The sequence below is a fragment of the Pempheris klunzingeri genome, chromosome 3 (assembly GCF_042242105.1).
Source record: "Pempheris klunzingeri isolate RE-2024b chromosome 3, fPemKlu1.hap1, whole genome shotgun sequence".
Classification (NCBI taxonomy): Eukaryota; Metazoa; Chordata; class Actinopteri; order Acropomatiformes; family Pempheridae; genus Pempheris; species Pempheris klunzingeri.
The window spans coordinates 5,235,956-5,250,241 of record NC_092014.1 but is presented as its reverse complement, the minus strand read 5'-3'; the positions used below and the strand labels follow the sequence as shown (position 1 = coordinate 5,250,241).

Here is a 14,286-nt window from a genome sequence, read left to right as displayed (position 1 = left end):
CTTAGCGAGGTTGGGTAAAAAGATCAATAAAACTGCCAAAGTTCTTGTACATCTGTTTGTGTATAGATGACAAAGCATGGAAAAAAGGGTGTGAATGTATTGATTGATTGTAAAAGATATTGTTGTATCAGTGTCAGTATCAAAACATTTAATATGAGACTGATTACATTGATGGGGGACAACATTTCTTTTTCAAAACATTAAATCGCGTCTTTTTCGTCTTTCCTCTAGATTGTTGAGTTGTGTGTCACTGTTGCCAATAAAGTGTGTGATAACGTGAGTCTCTTTTCTGTGTAGTTTCAATGGAGAAGAGAAAAATCTTTTTCTGCGGCCTGGGAACGATGATAATCTTCATCTATCTCAATTTTGACGAGAAACTCCTGCGCTGGGCCACTTCAGGCTTCAGCAGAGCACCATCATCACCTCAGGATCCTGGGCCGTATCATGTGGCCTATCCGCGGAACTACAAATTCATAATGGATGACAAGTTGGCGTGTAAGAGCGCGACTTTCGTGGTCGTGATGGTTCCGGTTGCACCCAGCAACGTGGCCGCTCGGGAGGCCATCCGGAAGACGTGGGGAAGTGAGAAACTGGTTCTGGGTCAGCTGGTGGAGACTTTCTTCATGCTGGGCCTGCCTGGAGGAGCTGACGCTGGGCAGCAGCAGGAGAAGCTCAAACAGGAGAACCTGCAGCACCACGATTTGATCCAGAGTGACTTCCAGGACAGCTACCACAATCTGACCATCAAGACGATGATGATGCTGGAGTGGCTCACTGCGCATTGTTCCAAGGCTTCCTATGCCATAAAGATTGACTCTGATGTCTTACTTCATGTCCAGAATTTGGTGAAACTGTTGCTGGATCCTGGCACGGCCAAACAAAACTACATGACAGGTTTGGTGTGGTGGCACAGCCCGGTTTTAAGAAACCCATTCAACAAGTTCTACATGCCGAGAGATGTGATTGCGGAGCCAGAGTACCCCCCGTATCCTCTGGGCATGTCCTACGTCATGTCCTCGGACCTGCCTGCGAAGCTCCTGGGGGTCTCTCCTCTGATTAAACCTATCCACATTGAGGACGCCTACCTGGGTATGTGCCTAAAACGAGTGGGTATTTCCCCCACTGACCCGCCTGAAGAGAATATGTTTATCGTTGACCCCCGGCATCCTCTGAGCGACTGCAGCCTGTCAAAAGTGATCGCCGTGACAACGACAAGCATCCCACAGATGACGAGTTACTGGCAGAGGAGCAAAGAGCCGGGAGCTAAATGCTGACCTTCATTTATTTATTATTTATTAGACTTTTTAGTGGTAGGGTGACGCCTTTGGTTTTTTATATTTATATAAATGAATTCAATTAAAATATTTATTATGTGTCTGCAGACAACATGACAGCAAGCATGTGGTAGCATGCAAAACATAAGATGTAAGGATTCACACAGGAACACCAAAGACTGGTCCTTTACATTACATACTTCACGTTTTTCAATTTTTTTGCAACACGTTCATTTCAGATCAAAATAAAAGAAAGCAAAGTCTTACTAATGTAAATCAAGCAGAACTTTTTATTGTGCTACCTCAATGACTCAGATTAGTTTGCACATGCAGAAAACAGGTAAAAAAAAACACAACTCTCCCACCAACTAACACACATACACTACTCACAAAACGTTAGGGATATTCGACTTTCAGGTGAAATTTATGGAAAATGTAAAAAGTTAATGCTACAGTGATATTATATCATGTCTCTGCAGGATGCTGTGGTGTCTTAAACGTCTCAAAAAGTAAATGTTGATTCTATGGTATGAGGCTCCTTTAAGATAAAGACCGTAAAGACGTAATTTTGTGATGTTTTTTGAACGACAGCACTGAAGTGAAGTTCCTACTGTGCAGTTGTAGTTGGTCCTCCTTCCAGAAGAGGGCAGGCTAACATCAGGTAAAATCCACTGGATCAAATTCTCAGGAAAAGTTGTTTCAATGTTTAGACCCTGAATGAATGGTGTTTTTAGTTTTTACTACATTTCAGCTGAAGGTCCTCCAAAATAATGTTGCTTTGGAAAAAGCTCCTCTCATGACTATAACTTGATGAAAGCAGCTTCAAACCTTGTATTCTGTGATCTGTACTCATCTATTTCAAAGCACTTTTTCCACCATAGTTTCAATAAGCATAGCTCAGGTGAGGCAGTATGGACATAGGGTACCATACAGTGTTGTGTGGAGAGCTCACTGTTCTGTGTCGAGACCCACGCATCACTGCAAACTTATCTGTGCATACATGAAGTGTCAGGAAGGAAAAACAAGCCTTATCTTCAGAAAAGATTTCTGTACAATATTTAGGATCATTATCATTAAAAGTGTGACGTTTTATCAGTGTGTGCGCCTGTTTTCTTTTTGATACCTTGCATATTTCACTAAGTAAGCAATTGTCCTCACTATATGGAAGTGATAAGCTGATAGCATGAACTACTTTAAATATGATGTGACGAGGCCTTTTGGGCAGGTTGGCCTGATTTAGACGCTATAATTAATTAATTAATTAATTAATTAATTAATTCTATGGATGGTATAAAGGGGTAATTCTCTCCTCACCTTTTGAGTCATAGCCCAGAAGAAAAAAGAGGACAGTGGCCTTACCTTGGCTCACTGTCCCTTCCTCTCTGGCCACAACAGTCTTAACCTCTCCCATGGGTTCTCATTCATCTCCAGCTGTCCATGATCTGCTCTCGCTCCGTCAGATAAGGGAGGATCCCTAAAGCCAAAGGCCCTGCTCTCCCTTTTCCCGCTGGCCGCAGCCTGAATAAATCACGCGGATGCTGAAAACCCATCCACACATTATTCATTGTTTTAGCTGCCATCTGACGTCAAAGATCCTCCTCACTAATAGTGATGGAAGAACTACTCAGTAATAGCAGTGACACCACAGTGTAAAAGTACAAGTTAATAGCATCAAAATATACTATATAAAGTACCAAAAGTAAAAGTACTCATATTATATTATAATATATTATATGAAGCACTAATGTGTTAATTACTTGGATCAATAAAGCCTTATACCACACTAGACTATTATTTTTTGATTCTATTATTGATGTAAATCTGCAAACTCATTAAATTAATCAAATTAGAGGAAACTGACTTTTTCTAATGTACAAATACGTCAGATTTTTAAGTACAGTACTCGAGTAGATGCACTTAGTTACGTTTCACTGCTCACTGGCCGGCATGACGACGTAAATCACTGTTGGCGCTGTCCACTGTGCAAGAAGTATAATTTCACACCTGGCAAGTAACCAGGGTTTTGTGTGGATCCTGTTAACGAGAGGTGAAACATGTATTCGATGCACAGTTTGGAGTTTACTGCCATTTTTTGGTTCAACTGTATTCTTAGGCGCTTATTATAGTTCATGTCTCGATTCTCTGCCACTGCAGAGCCACAGGTCAGCGCTGACTCAGACCTTTTATTCAGACATGTATATTTCCTCCACTACTTCCTGTCTGTGCCCACCAGACAGTTTGTTTGAGTGTGTGTCTCCTGCCTCTGAGTTATTAGACCCATTTTTGTCCCGCTATTTCAGGTATAAACACAAAAACCCTCACAGAGCTTACACAGACACTTCAACACACACACACACACACACACACACAACTACAGAGGAAATTGCTCATCTTCTCCTCCTTTGATGTTCTCAGACGGGATTGGGTTGATGGATTCCTATATTATTTATTGTAACTAATGTCTGTGTGTGTGTGTAGCAGGTGGGGATGGGCTGTTATTTATGTTCCTTATCTTAAAACAAAGATTTTTCTCACTGATTTAGTGCAGGAAGATGGAAAGTCTGTCTTACATGTCTGAGACAGAAGTTAATAATAAGAACCAGATCGTCATAGAGACTGACACCTGACAAAAGAAGAAAAAGATTTGTATTGTTATCATAAGAACTCAGATGACTTAAAGGAATTGTATTCATGGTAGGATATTATTAAGATGAGCAGTTGGACAGAGAGGCAGGTATATGTTCTTTATCATTATCAAAGCCTAGTAGTCATACATCAAACATCAGTCTAATCTCACATTGGTTCAAGTACAGATATTATACCATCCACCCTCCATACTCTCCAGTTTTACCCACAGACCAGGTGTTGCTGTAATGTAACCTCCACCCCCCTCTGCCCCCTGCAGACCGGCTGTCCTCTCTGTCACCCTGAGAAAACAGAGATCACTGCAGGGTCATAAACTTCAGCTGGTCCTGTTTTGGCCACAGACACACACACACACACACACATCAGCACTTCAAACATCTATCCCTATATGTACCCTGTCGACTGGAGCAGTGGTCTATACTTTTCTTATATGAATAATTGGTGAAAATTACTATGTGTAATATGGAGTTAAACGATAAACGATAAATCATCTTGTCACTCCCCAACAGCTCTACAGCGCTTTCTAACATCATTCAGCTCTTGTTTGGTTTAATCTCACTGTTCTCACCAACATTGTTCCACGCATAGCAGGCAAGTGTTCAGTCAAACGCTGCGATAAAGAGCCAGATATTTTCCCCCAGGAGTTCCTCAGGCGTCGGTGGAAACCTAAAGCAGAGCTATATATAATATATGATGCAATTATTTCAAAGTAATTTGAAGAGTCAAATCAGTATTAAAGCAAGGTAATGCTTTAATACCAGTAGCACACATGTCCATAGCGTCTACCAGTTTTGTTATCCCTCTCTCTCTTTCTCACACACACACATGAACAAACCATTAATGTAAAAGTAAGCCAGACTCGGTGGTGATTTAAGGGTAGCAGACAGTGGAAGGGTAGAGGCCAAGCTCTGGGTCTCGTACTATCTCTCTCCATTCACCAGCCCATAAATAATCGCACGGCCTCACAGTGACGTGAGGGAAGCTGCAGCTTGGGATGAAGGTCGGAGGGAGAGGAGATGGTGTCATTTGATGAACGGAGAGAAGGAGAGATGAGAGAAGGAAGACAGGTGTGGGAAAAGAAAGAATTCAGACGTCCTGCTGATACTTTACTTTACTTCTCCTCCCCCACATCACAGGGGGGAAATATCCTACTTTTTACTCCACTACAATTATTTGACAGCTTCAGACAAGTTACTGCAAAAATTAATATTTTTGCATGTGAAACATGTGAATAAAATAGGATAGATTGTTATATATTGTTATATATATATATGTTATTATTCCTTTTAATGATTTTAATCATTGTAATTTGTTCACAATAATTTTAAGGTTTGGACTATTGGTTGGGCAAAATACTGTGAAGGTGTCACTTTATCCTGCAAAATGCACTTTTTAATGTCTTTTCAACACAGATATGTGTCCTCAGTGTGCTGAGAGAAACTATGAGGAGAGACCGTCCTCCCTCTTTTTCTCCTGCTCCATCTTTCAGTAAATGTGTGATGTCATGTGACAAGTTTTTTTTTCCTCACTACAGCCTGCTCCAGATCACAGGAAGATACTGATGGCCAGAACAAACCACACAAACTGTTCTATTGTTCTAAAACGGAGCGTTCAGACGGACAGATGCTGCAGCAGCCATGTCTGTTATGAGAAAAATAATGTGTTTTTTTAAAAACATTAAACCTTATAAGCCTATTCTAGCAGAACCTTCAAATAGTAGTATGAACTTGACAATGACCTCTAAGCGCGGAACAATCATGACGTCATTTCTCACTATTTTCTGAATTTTTGTGAACCAAACAATCTTTTGTGTAATGAAGAAAATAATCAACAGATGAATCTACAATGGAAATAATCAGTAGCTTTATATTAAATATTTAGAATGAGCTCCAGCTCAGAAAACAACAGTAAAACATTCATGCATGTTACTTTTAACACTTTCCTGATTTAACAGTACATAATTTTAACTTGTCAATGAAAGAGTATTCTTACAGTACGATCTGCTCCTCTGGCAATGATTCAAACAGGAAGCAGTAAAAAAGATGTGTCTGTTGGTGTAACATCATCAAATGCTTTCCTCTTACTATGTTATGCTGTTGACATCGACGAACACTGATGTTTTTCTTCTCTTTACATTTTGTCAAATTCCGCTAAAACCACAAGGACCCCTGCCACTCAGGTTCTCACGATCCCTGTCGGAGAGTCGCTCTGTGGGCTGTGAGAACCACCAGCGGCCCCGGCTGCTGGAGGCCTCACGCTGCGCTCCGCTCCCTCGACACACACACACACACACACAGACACAAACAAAAGCACGCCCAAGCATGCCACAAGTGGACGTATGATGTATGTGCACAGAATCAAACAAGCGTACATAATGGCACACATGGCTTCTTCCTCCAGCTTTCTCTCAAACGTCAGCTCTTTCTCTCTTAAAACAAACACAGCTGTTCAGCCTGCTCCGCCACAGACGCAAACAAGTAGCAGGCTTTGTGTACATCATAGCAACTACCACACATGTCGCCTTGTAATCAGAGTTTGTTTTACATTACTTGAAGTCATTTTCAAGTAGTTGTAGAAATGGTAATGGTCAATAATAATGCTAATGGTTGCTACTGTAGCACTGGCAATTAACAGTAGTGGTTGTAATACCTGTAGTAGCAGTAGTGAAAGTATCTGTAGTCATGACACAGAGAACTAATATGAATAAAAAACTATGATAAAACTATATAAAACTCATAAAAAACTATGTACATGTTCTTTTATTCACTGTGTGACTGGTTTGTTTTGTTTATTGCCACGCAGCCATGACCAGGACCTTTGTGAGAGGAGGGTCTGCTGTAGAAAAATGTGTCACTGAAAAGGAGAAGATATATTGAGCCTTTCTCCAACATCCCTTGATGTTGTTTTTGCTGTCAACAATCTCCACCTGCTCTCCACCCCTCCACGTGGTCTCCATGGGTGCTGAGGCCCCGTAGCCACAGCAGCTACAGTATGTGCGAGGGCTCTGTGGTTATGCAGTAACACCTTAACACAAAGGCTATAAATGTGGCTACTTGTTCTTACGCTTTTATTTTGAAGTCTTTGCTTTACAACCACTCTAACGCTGAAGATTGGTTTCATCACATGCACCAAAACCGGTGCTGCCCAGAAATGCTATTTATCAAAGAGCACAGTTAATACAATAAAGCGAACATGTCAATCCATAGGTGCCATTTGTCTCGGTTTTCCAAAGACAAAACAAATTTTAAAAATCTGTATAAAGGTGTGGAAAAACATTAAAACAAGCTGATTCTTCCACACAGGACACAAGAGGTGACTGAATGTTTCTGTGAATGTTTTCTCTTTACTGCTGCTCAGTTTCACCGTCTTGGAGAATCTACAGCACGAAGCCCTGAAGCCACTGTGGCTCCTCGTTGTCACCCAACACCTTATTAATGTTGGATGTTTCTTTAATTCGTCACCCGTCTATAATTATAATGTACTGTACTATTTGCAATGTTCAGTTTAGCTCCAGTTAATTATATGTCTTTCAAGATAATTGCCACTGTAGACGGGTTTAATGGAATTTAAGCCCACCTGTTACTGCACAGGTTATCGGCTGTGACTGTCATTAGGGTGTGGTACCTATTTTTAAAGTATTTGATGTGACTAGGATTTAAAGAATTATAACTATGCAATAGAAATTCTGGTTTTGAGGTGGTGTACAGCCTTTACTGTTGACACGTGTGTGACTTCTTTTCAACTCTTATTCTAATAATGTTAAAAATCCATCGATTGATTCCTTTTGCGTCTCTGTTGGTCAGTTATAAAATGAACCAGTCTTCTGCCTTTACGATATTATTTCTGCCGGTTTTTGTAACGTCAGTGTTTCTGCTGCTGCAGTTTTGTCACAGCTTTTGTTTCTTTTCGCCATGGCGTCCATCCTCGCAAAACGTCTCACCACAGCCCATTAGCAGCGCTGATGACTCTGAGCAGAAACTGCTGTGAGAAACGTCATTAACATCTGTTTGTGGTCCACACGGCGAGGTTGAAGGCCATGTGAAAACACAACAACAACACTGACGAGGCTAACAACTGCAGAGTCTGGAGCATTCACCGAACATGGGTTCCCATGTCCAAGTCACCCTGCTTTCCACCTCCCCCCTGCCCCGACTCCCCTGTTGTTTTTCTTCCTCCCCTCTTCCCACTCCATCATTAAATCTCACTCTCGTCCTCTTTACCTTTTTCCATTTTACTTTCTCTGGCAGCCACTTGCTTTCACTCCTGCCCCCTGTCTCCCTTTGCTTCCCCCACTTCTCTCACCCTCTGTCCTTGATTCTATCATCTCTAGTCCCTCCCGTCCTCACTCCCTCTGCCTCTTCTCTTCTCTCAAAGCATCACTCCTCTCCCTCATGCAGAGATAAGAAGAAGGGAGCAGCCGGGTGGCAACTGACAAGTCTTTCCTTCCATTTGAGTGAAGTGCCCATAAGTGTGACACAGAATTCCCATTAGAGGAGGCAAGAAAAGAAGAACAAGAGGCACTTGGAAAATGACTCAGAGCTTTAAAGCTGAAGCAATTTGCACTTGCAGTTAATGATGAAAAATTAGAGACTAGTACTGTTCTTAAAGATGCTAAAACAACTGCACAGACATTTGTCCTTTCACCACAGTCAAAAAGGAGACGCTGGTAAAACGGTTTCTGCGTGTTCCAAAACCATTTCTGCTATATCATTACATAGTAAGAAGCTGTATAATTAAACGTTGTGACTGTAAAAGTGGTCCATAGCTCCTACAGTAAAATACACAGGCAGGATCATGACAGGCCGCTGTTGAATTTCCCACCATCTATGTGCACCCTCGCATTAGAAAAGCTACAATTTCATCTCAGCTATGTCAGTCTCAAAGAAATTATGTTTACATACAGCCAAATGCAACAGCAGCAACATTTTGACAGAAGAATAATCCCCATCTGAGTGATGCTTTTTTAATCAATAGAATAAGAACATGTTGCCTCGTCACCAGAGGTTGACAAAAACTCAAACAATGCTGTTATGTTTTTGTGGTCACATTTAGGAACTCAAAGCACAAACATTGTTAAATATTGTAAAAGAAAACAGTGACATGAATCACTAGACGGTCGGGGCAGCACCATGCACAAGATGTTGGAAGGACACACAATAGTAAAATAAATCCCACTGCGGTCTTTTATGGACTTTGTGAATTGTTCACTCTATGATTCTAATATCACTGTAACTACTTCTAAGATGCATCAAATGTACTGACAGCTTTGTAATGACCTGATATACTCTGATATAGCACATTATGCACATTACCACCCTGCCTGTGCCCGCTCTGGCCTGGTGTGCGTGGTAGAGAGTGTGTTTGTGTGTGTGTGTGTGTTTGTGTGTGTGTGTGTGTGGTAGCTGTAACAGGGTACAGGTGGCAACTTCATCATCAGCGGAGAAAAGTTCTATTAATATACCAGAGTCTGAGAGGAGCACCAACACACACACACACACACACACACACACACACACACACACACACACACACACACACAGGAAAGATGACACACAGATATGGAGAAAGAAAAAAAAGTGTGCCAGGGAAAGAAAATAGTATCATTATAATAAGACATGTTATCCAGAATTTCAGTAAAAGCACAGAGAAGCAGCCACGAAGGGCAGTTAAGAGACAGAAACAGGAATAAAAAAAAAAGACATGGACGCTGTTCTCGTCTTCTTTTGGTGTTCCTGGCTCAGGACCAAACAGCGAGTCTGACTGCCTCCCCTGGGGAGAGTAACTCCAGGCTTGAATTCCTTTGTGTTATTTCATGTTTTCCTCTCCACCGCAATAATTCCTCCCTGAAACACAGTCTGTGTACCAGCCCTCATTAAAGGACCTCTGCCAATGTCTGCACTGCTTTAAAACTCACTGTATAAGCAGCCATGTGCATTATACAAGTGCATGCAGGCAGGTTGCAAGCGCTCACATAAACACATACAACCATGTGCCTGAAGTATACAAGCATATAGAAAAGTTAACACTCCGTCTGCTTCATCCCTCTTTGTTTTCTTGTCTAGTTTACATTCCTGTAAAGCAACAAGTTGAGGCTTTTGGGAGGAACTGAAGGAAGAAAACGGGGTTCTTACAGTGACGGAAGTCATTTCCGCTGTGTTGGGGAGGTCTGTGAAGGGTCAAGCCTTCCCCAGCCCCGGCTGTGTGAATCATATAAACACTCAGACTGAAACACTCCCACTTCGAGCCCGTCTACAGCCCTCCTCTGGTGCTCACGCTGCAGGAGCCACGCTTTTACACACCACTGTGTGCTGCACAATCACTGTTCTGGCATGGAAATGTTGCTGTATGTCTTGAATGCCCACTACAACTACCCCGGCCTCCAGCATTTTTTAGGCAAATAAAATTTTTATTTGATGCCCTGACTATTAAAAATATTGAATTAGTGCAAATATTAAATGAGTCTCAGGTCTAACTCAAGATAACCCAGATGACGTCATCACGGGTTTTTTTCTCAGACTTCATAAAAGTCATCCCAGAGCTGCAGAAGACGTCACACAGCTGTTTTCACAGGCACTGCCGATGATGACTGGCCTTTATGAGTAAACTTTCCAGTTACATCTCTGTCAGTAAATGTAAATAATGACATTTATTCTCCCAATATTACAGTTCAAATTGCTTCAAAGCTGTCTTCACACTGCAAAGTATGTTAATCCAATAGAGAATACGAAACATTACCCTAGAACACACATTAATACTATTTAATAAACTACAAAGACTATTTTGAGCAGTCAGCTCTTATGAGTTTTACCTCAAAATATGGCTTTCTGTATCGTTTCTTTCTAGAGTCTACGGCCATGTTAGCGGCTCTGCTGGGCTGTACGAGGGCAGAGCTGTACTTTGAGCTCTTTGAGCATGCTAACACTTGGTAAATGGCACTAAATGCAGTACAAGTACTGCAGAGGCTGATGGGAATATCAAGAATTTGAGACATTTCTACCCGATGTAGGTGAAGTCAGAGGATCACCGATATCAGCGGGATCCTCTGAGGACTGTAAGTGTAAGTGTACTACTACCCAGTAGTTGTTGAGATATTTAAATCTGGATCACAGTGGTGGGCTGTCTGACATTAATTTCAAAGAAGTGCCACAAAACTCATCAGCCACCCCGCTTCTTCCTTTATTATCTATCTCATTTTTGGGTGGGGTTGTGATACTCTGGCCATACTGATTAAACAGATGATCAAGCTCAGCTCATCAGCTTGGTGGATTGATTTCTTCCCATGAGAAAATCCCACCGTCGTGTTTCATTGTGAAGCAGCAGATCAAACACGAGTGTTGTTGTGTTTGTTTTCTCGCACTCCTGTCAAAACTCTGTTCCTCTTTCTCAGCTCACACTCACACAAAGCTGCTCTTCAGTGGCACTGATCCCGCAGCCCTGCCGGCCTTGTTGAGGCCGCCGAGGCCACTGATAGCAGCCGCACATAGTAGATGAAGAATAGAATATCAACACGTCTGATCCCTTAAAGGGACATTCCCTGATTTTTATCAGTTATCATCTTTTGACTAACATACATATAGCTAGACATGCCAACTACAGACCTGCTGCTCAGTGCCGTCAGTGCTTTACACTGTGTCACACTGAATCAATGAATACAAACATGGTGACTGTGCACATAATCAAAGTAATGTTTAATCATGAAACAAGGCAAACCGTCGTATATACGTGTGTGTGGTCGTGCTAGTTACTCATAACCAGACCACAACCATGAGAGTGCTTATAGGAAAAGGCCTATATTGGTGGTTTTTGGAATCGTCCTTAGGCCATTTTCTAACGTAGACTCTATGGGCAGTTTATTAGGTATATCTGGCTAAAACCACAACAGCAATAAATCCTGACCTGAGTGTATATTTCACATATCTCTTTGTATCACAAGCAAAAGCTCATTGAAGCTCAACTTTAATGGAAATCAGTATTGTCTTTGGAATCCATGTTGGACCAGTCAGATTGCTGCTTATATCTGACATGTTTTTTTTTTTTTTAAAAAAATGCGATTGTGCAACATTTTCAGTTAGGACATACTTCCCCCCATAAAAATACACACAGTAAATTAAACTCTCAAACCGCTGTCAAACCAGACAGCTGCATCAACGTGTTGAACTTTAAAATGTATCAAATGTGACTCGGTGACTTGGATCGCTGATGCTGTAATCCAGATAAGATGTCGAGGAAAAGAATTGGCTTTGTTCTCGATACTTCTGGGTTCACGTCCAGTTCATGGTTTGTTTAAAAGCAGTTCTAGACCAAATGCTTTTCATCTCCATCTCAAACACATCAGCTTTGGCTAACTGTGGTCTTATTGCTTTGTGTTTTTATTGTGTGTGAGCCATGTAGATGGAAACAGGATTTCACGTGGACAGTGCTCAGGCCTGTCCTGACTTGTCTGACTGACCCTCTCATTTTAGACTCTCAGATGTGTCGCAGTGTTTATGTGTGCGTGTGTGTAGGTGTGTGTGTGTGTGTGTGTATTGGGTGATGTAGCTGCACATACACTGCATGTACTATACTATATATGAATTTAAATGCTATATATTAACATGTATGTGTCTTGTTTGGCCTCTATTAGTGGATTATTAATGTCTGCCCAGTTAGTGTGTGTATGTGTGTGTGTGTGTGTGTGTGTGTGTGTGGAGAAGTCTCTACTGTTTTGCCAGGCCACGGGCTGGTGAATACGATGAGAGTTTCAGGTTTCAGCACAGCCCCACAGATGAATTTAGTGTCTCCGTCCACAGCTCATTTACAGCTTAGGTGACGGGCGGAAGCATTTGGTTAGTGGTGCACCTGCAGTAACTTTCCCAAGACTGTGTATAAATACACAGGCTTAAAATGGAAATGCAAACTTGAAGACTGAACTGTGAATCAAAAGAAATGTTATGGGGGTGGGTGAGCTTTCGTGATACAGTCGGCGTGGACATTTTCCAAAGAGCAAAGCAGGTGAAAAGCAAGAAGGATTTCAATGGTTCTTTTCTGTGTATGGCTTGTTAGTTAACACTGCTGAACACACATGTGTCATGCTCACTTCAACAGGAAACACTGACAACAGCTTTTTTATGCTTTGTCATATGACTGAAGCATCAGAAATAAAGAAAAATGCTTACTGGTAGATTTCTGTCTTGTCAGCCAATTAATTCAGATCATCAGAACAATTTAATTTTCTTACTTAACTTACTTTTGGATTTAGTTCATTGAAGTTAATTGTGGCTGACTACCAGTAAATAGGGCTTGTACACACATGTTTAGAAGTAGATTATTTAGTGGACTGAATGTGTTTGTCATCCACATGGACATTTTGGCCACGGTTGCAGTAGTGGAAACAAAACAGAGACCTTTCCTTGTTACTTAAACCAAACATGATGTCTGTGTTATTTGTTCTAACTGGCCCTCTTTGGTGGTCATGTTGGTTGGGAATGAAAAAAAAATTAAGCTTCTCTTTTGTCTGCTCAGATTTCCAAGTGTAATGGAACTGCTGGCTTTCAGACCTGAACATCCGTCTCCTTATACCCATAAACCCTTGTGTTATAAGGTCATTTCCTGTAGTTGATGAGGGATTACATTCTCACTTCTTACAGCTCTCTCTACAGTGCGCTTAATCAGACATCATTTACGTGGCACCACCTGGGCTACATGTAACGTGAAAGACTTTGCTTGTAGTGACAAACCCACAGACAACCGACTTCCCCTTCAGCTCTTTGTAGCCTTTTAGTGTCTTTCAGCTCGTTCTTTTGGTTTTTTTCTGGCCCACAATTTCACTTTTTTCTCCAACACATTTGCAAAAGTTGATTTCCAGTGAATTAAAAAACAACATATATGAGTTTATGAGTTATATGAGTGTTGTCAGCGCCTTCTATAGGACAGATGGGGACCAGCCACAAGCAAGCAAATAACTCAATTGGTATTAAATATAGAATCTAACGTTGTGAAATGGTAGCAGTTTGGTTAGCTCTAGGCTTTATGGAACAGATGGAAATGATGTGAGACATAAGTTACTTCATGCACATAACCTTTGTCTTACGTCACTTATGACCCCAGTATTTCTGAACCTTGTATCCAAACTAAAACACCAAAACCACACGACAGAACAAACAAACTAAGTGATCGAGATAGTGGTAGATCAGCAACTTCCATGTAAATTTACTGTTTTTGTCAATTGAGTCTGGTGGCTTTGAAACAAGTGATATAATCGAAAAAGGTCTGTTGCCGTCTCTGTTATGTTGACAGACACTTCGAAGGACAATCTGAGCCTGTCAATGGCAAAGACAAGCACTTTAGTGCACCGAGGGATTACATTACAGCCATTGTAGCTTGTTCA

The 14,286-nt window shown here is 41.4% G+C and overlaps 1 protein-coding gene across 1 annotated transcript; it reads left to right on the top strand.

Moving 5' to 3' along the window:
- Positions 1-341: 341 nt before the first annotated feature.
- Positions 342-1,756, top strand: LOC139199089 (beta-1,3-galactosyltransferase 2-like). The gene has a single exon (XM_070828103.1). The coding sequence runs from the start codon at positions 342-344 to the stop codon at positions 1,272-1,274; it is 933 nt and encodes a 310-aa protein (XP_070684204.1). The 3' UTR covers positions 1,275-1,756.
- Positions 1,757-14,286: the final 12,530 nt, after the last annotated feature.

Excerpts from the sequence above, each read along its gene's own strand:
- LOC139199089 (XM_070828103.1), top strand. The coding sequence starts at position 342 with ATGATAATCTTCATCTATCTCAATTTTGACGAGAAACTCCTGCGCTGG.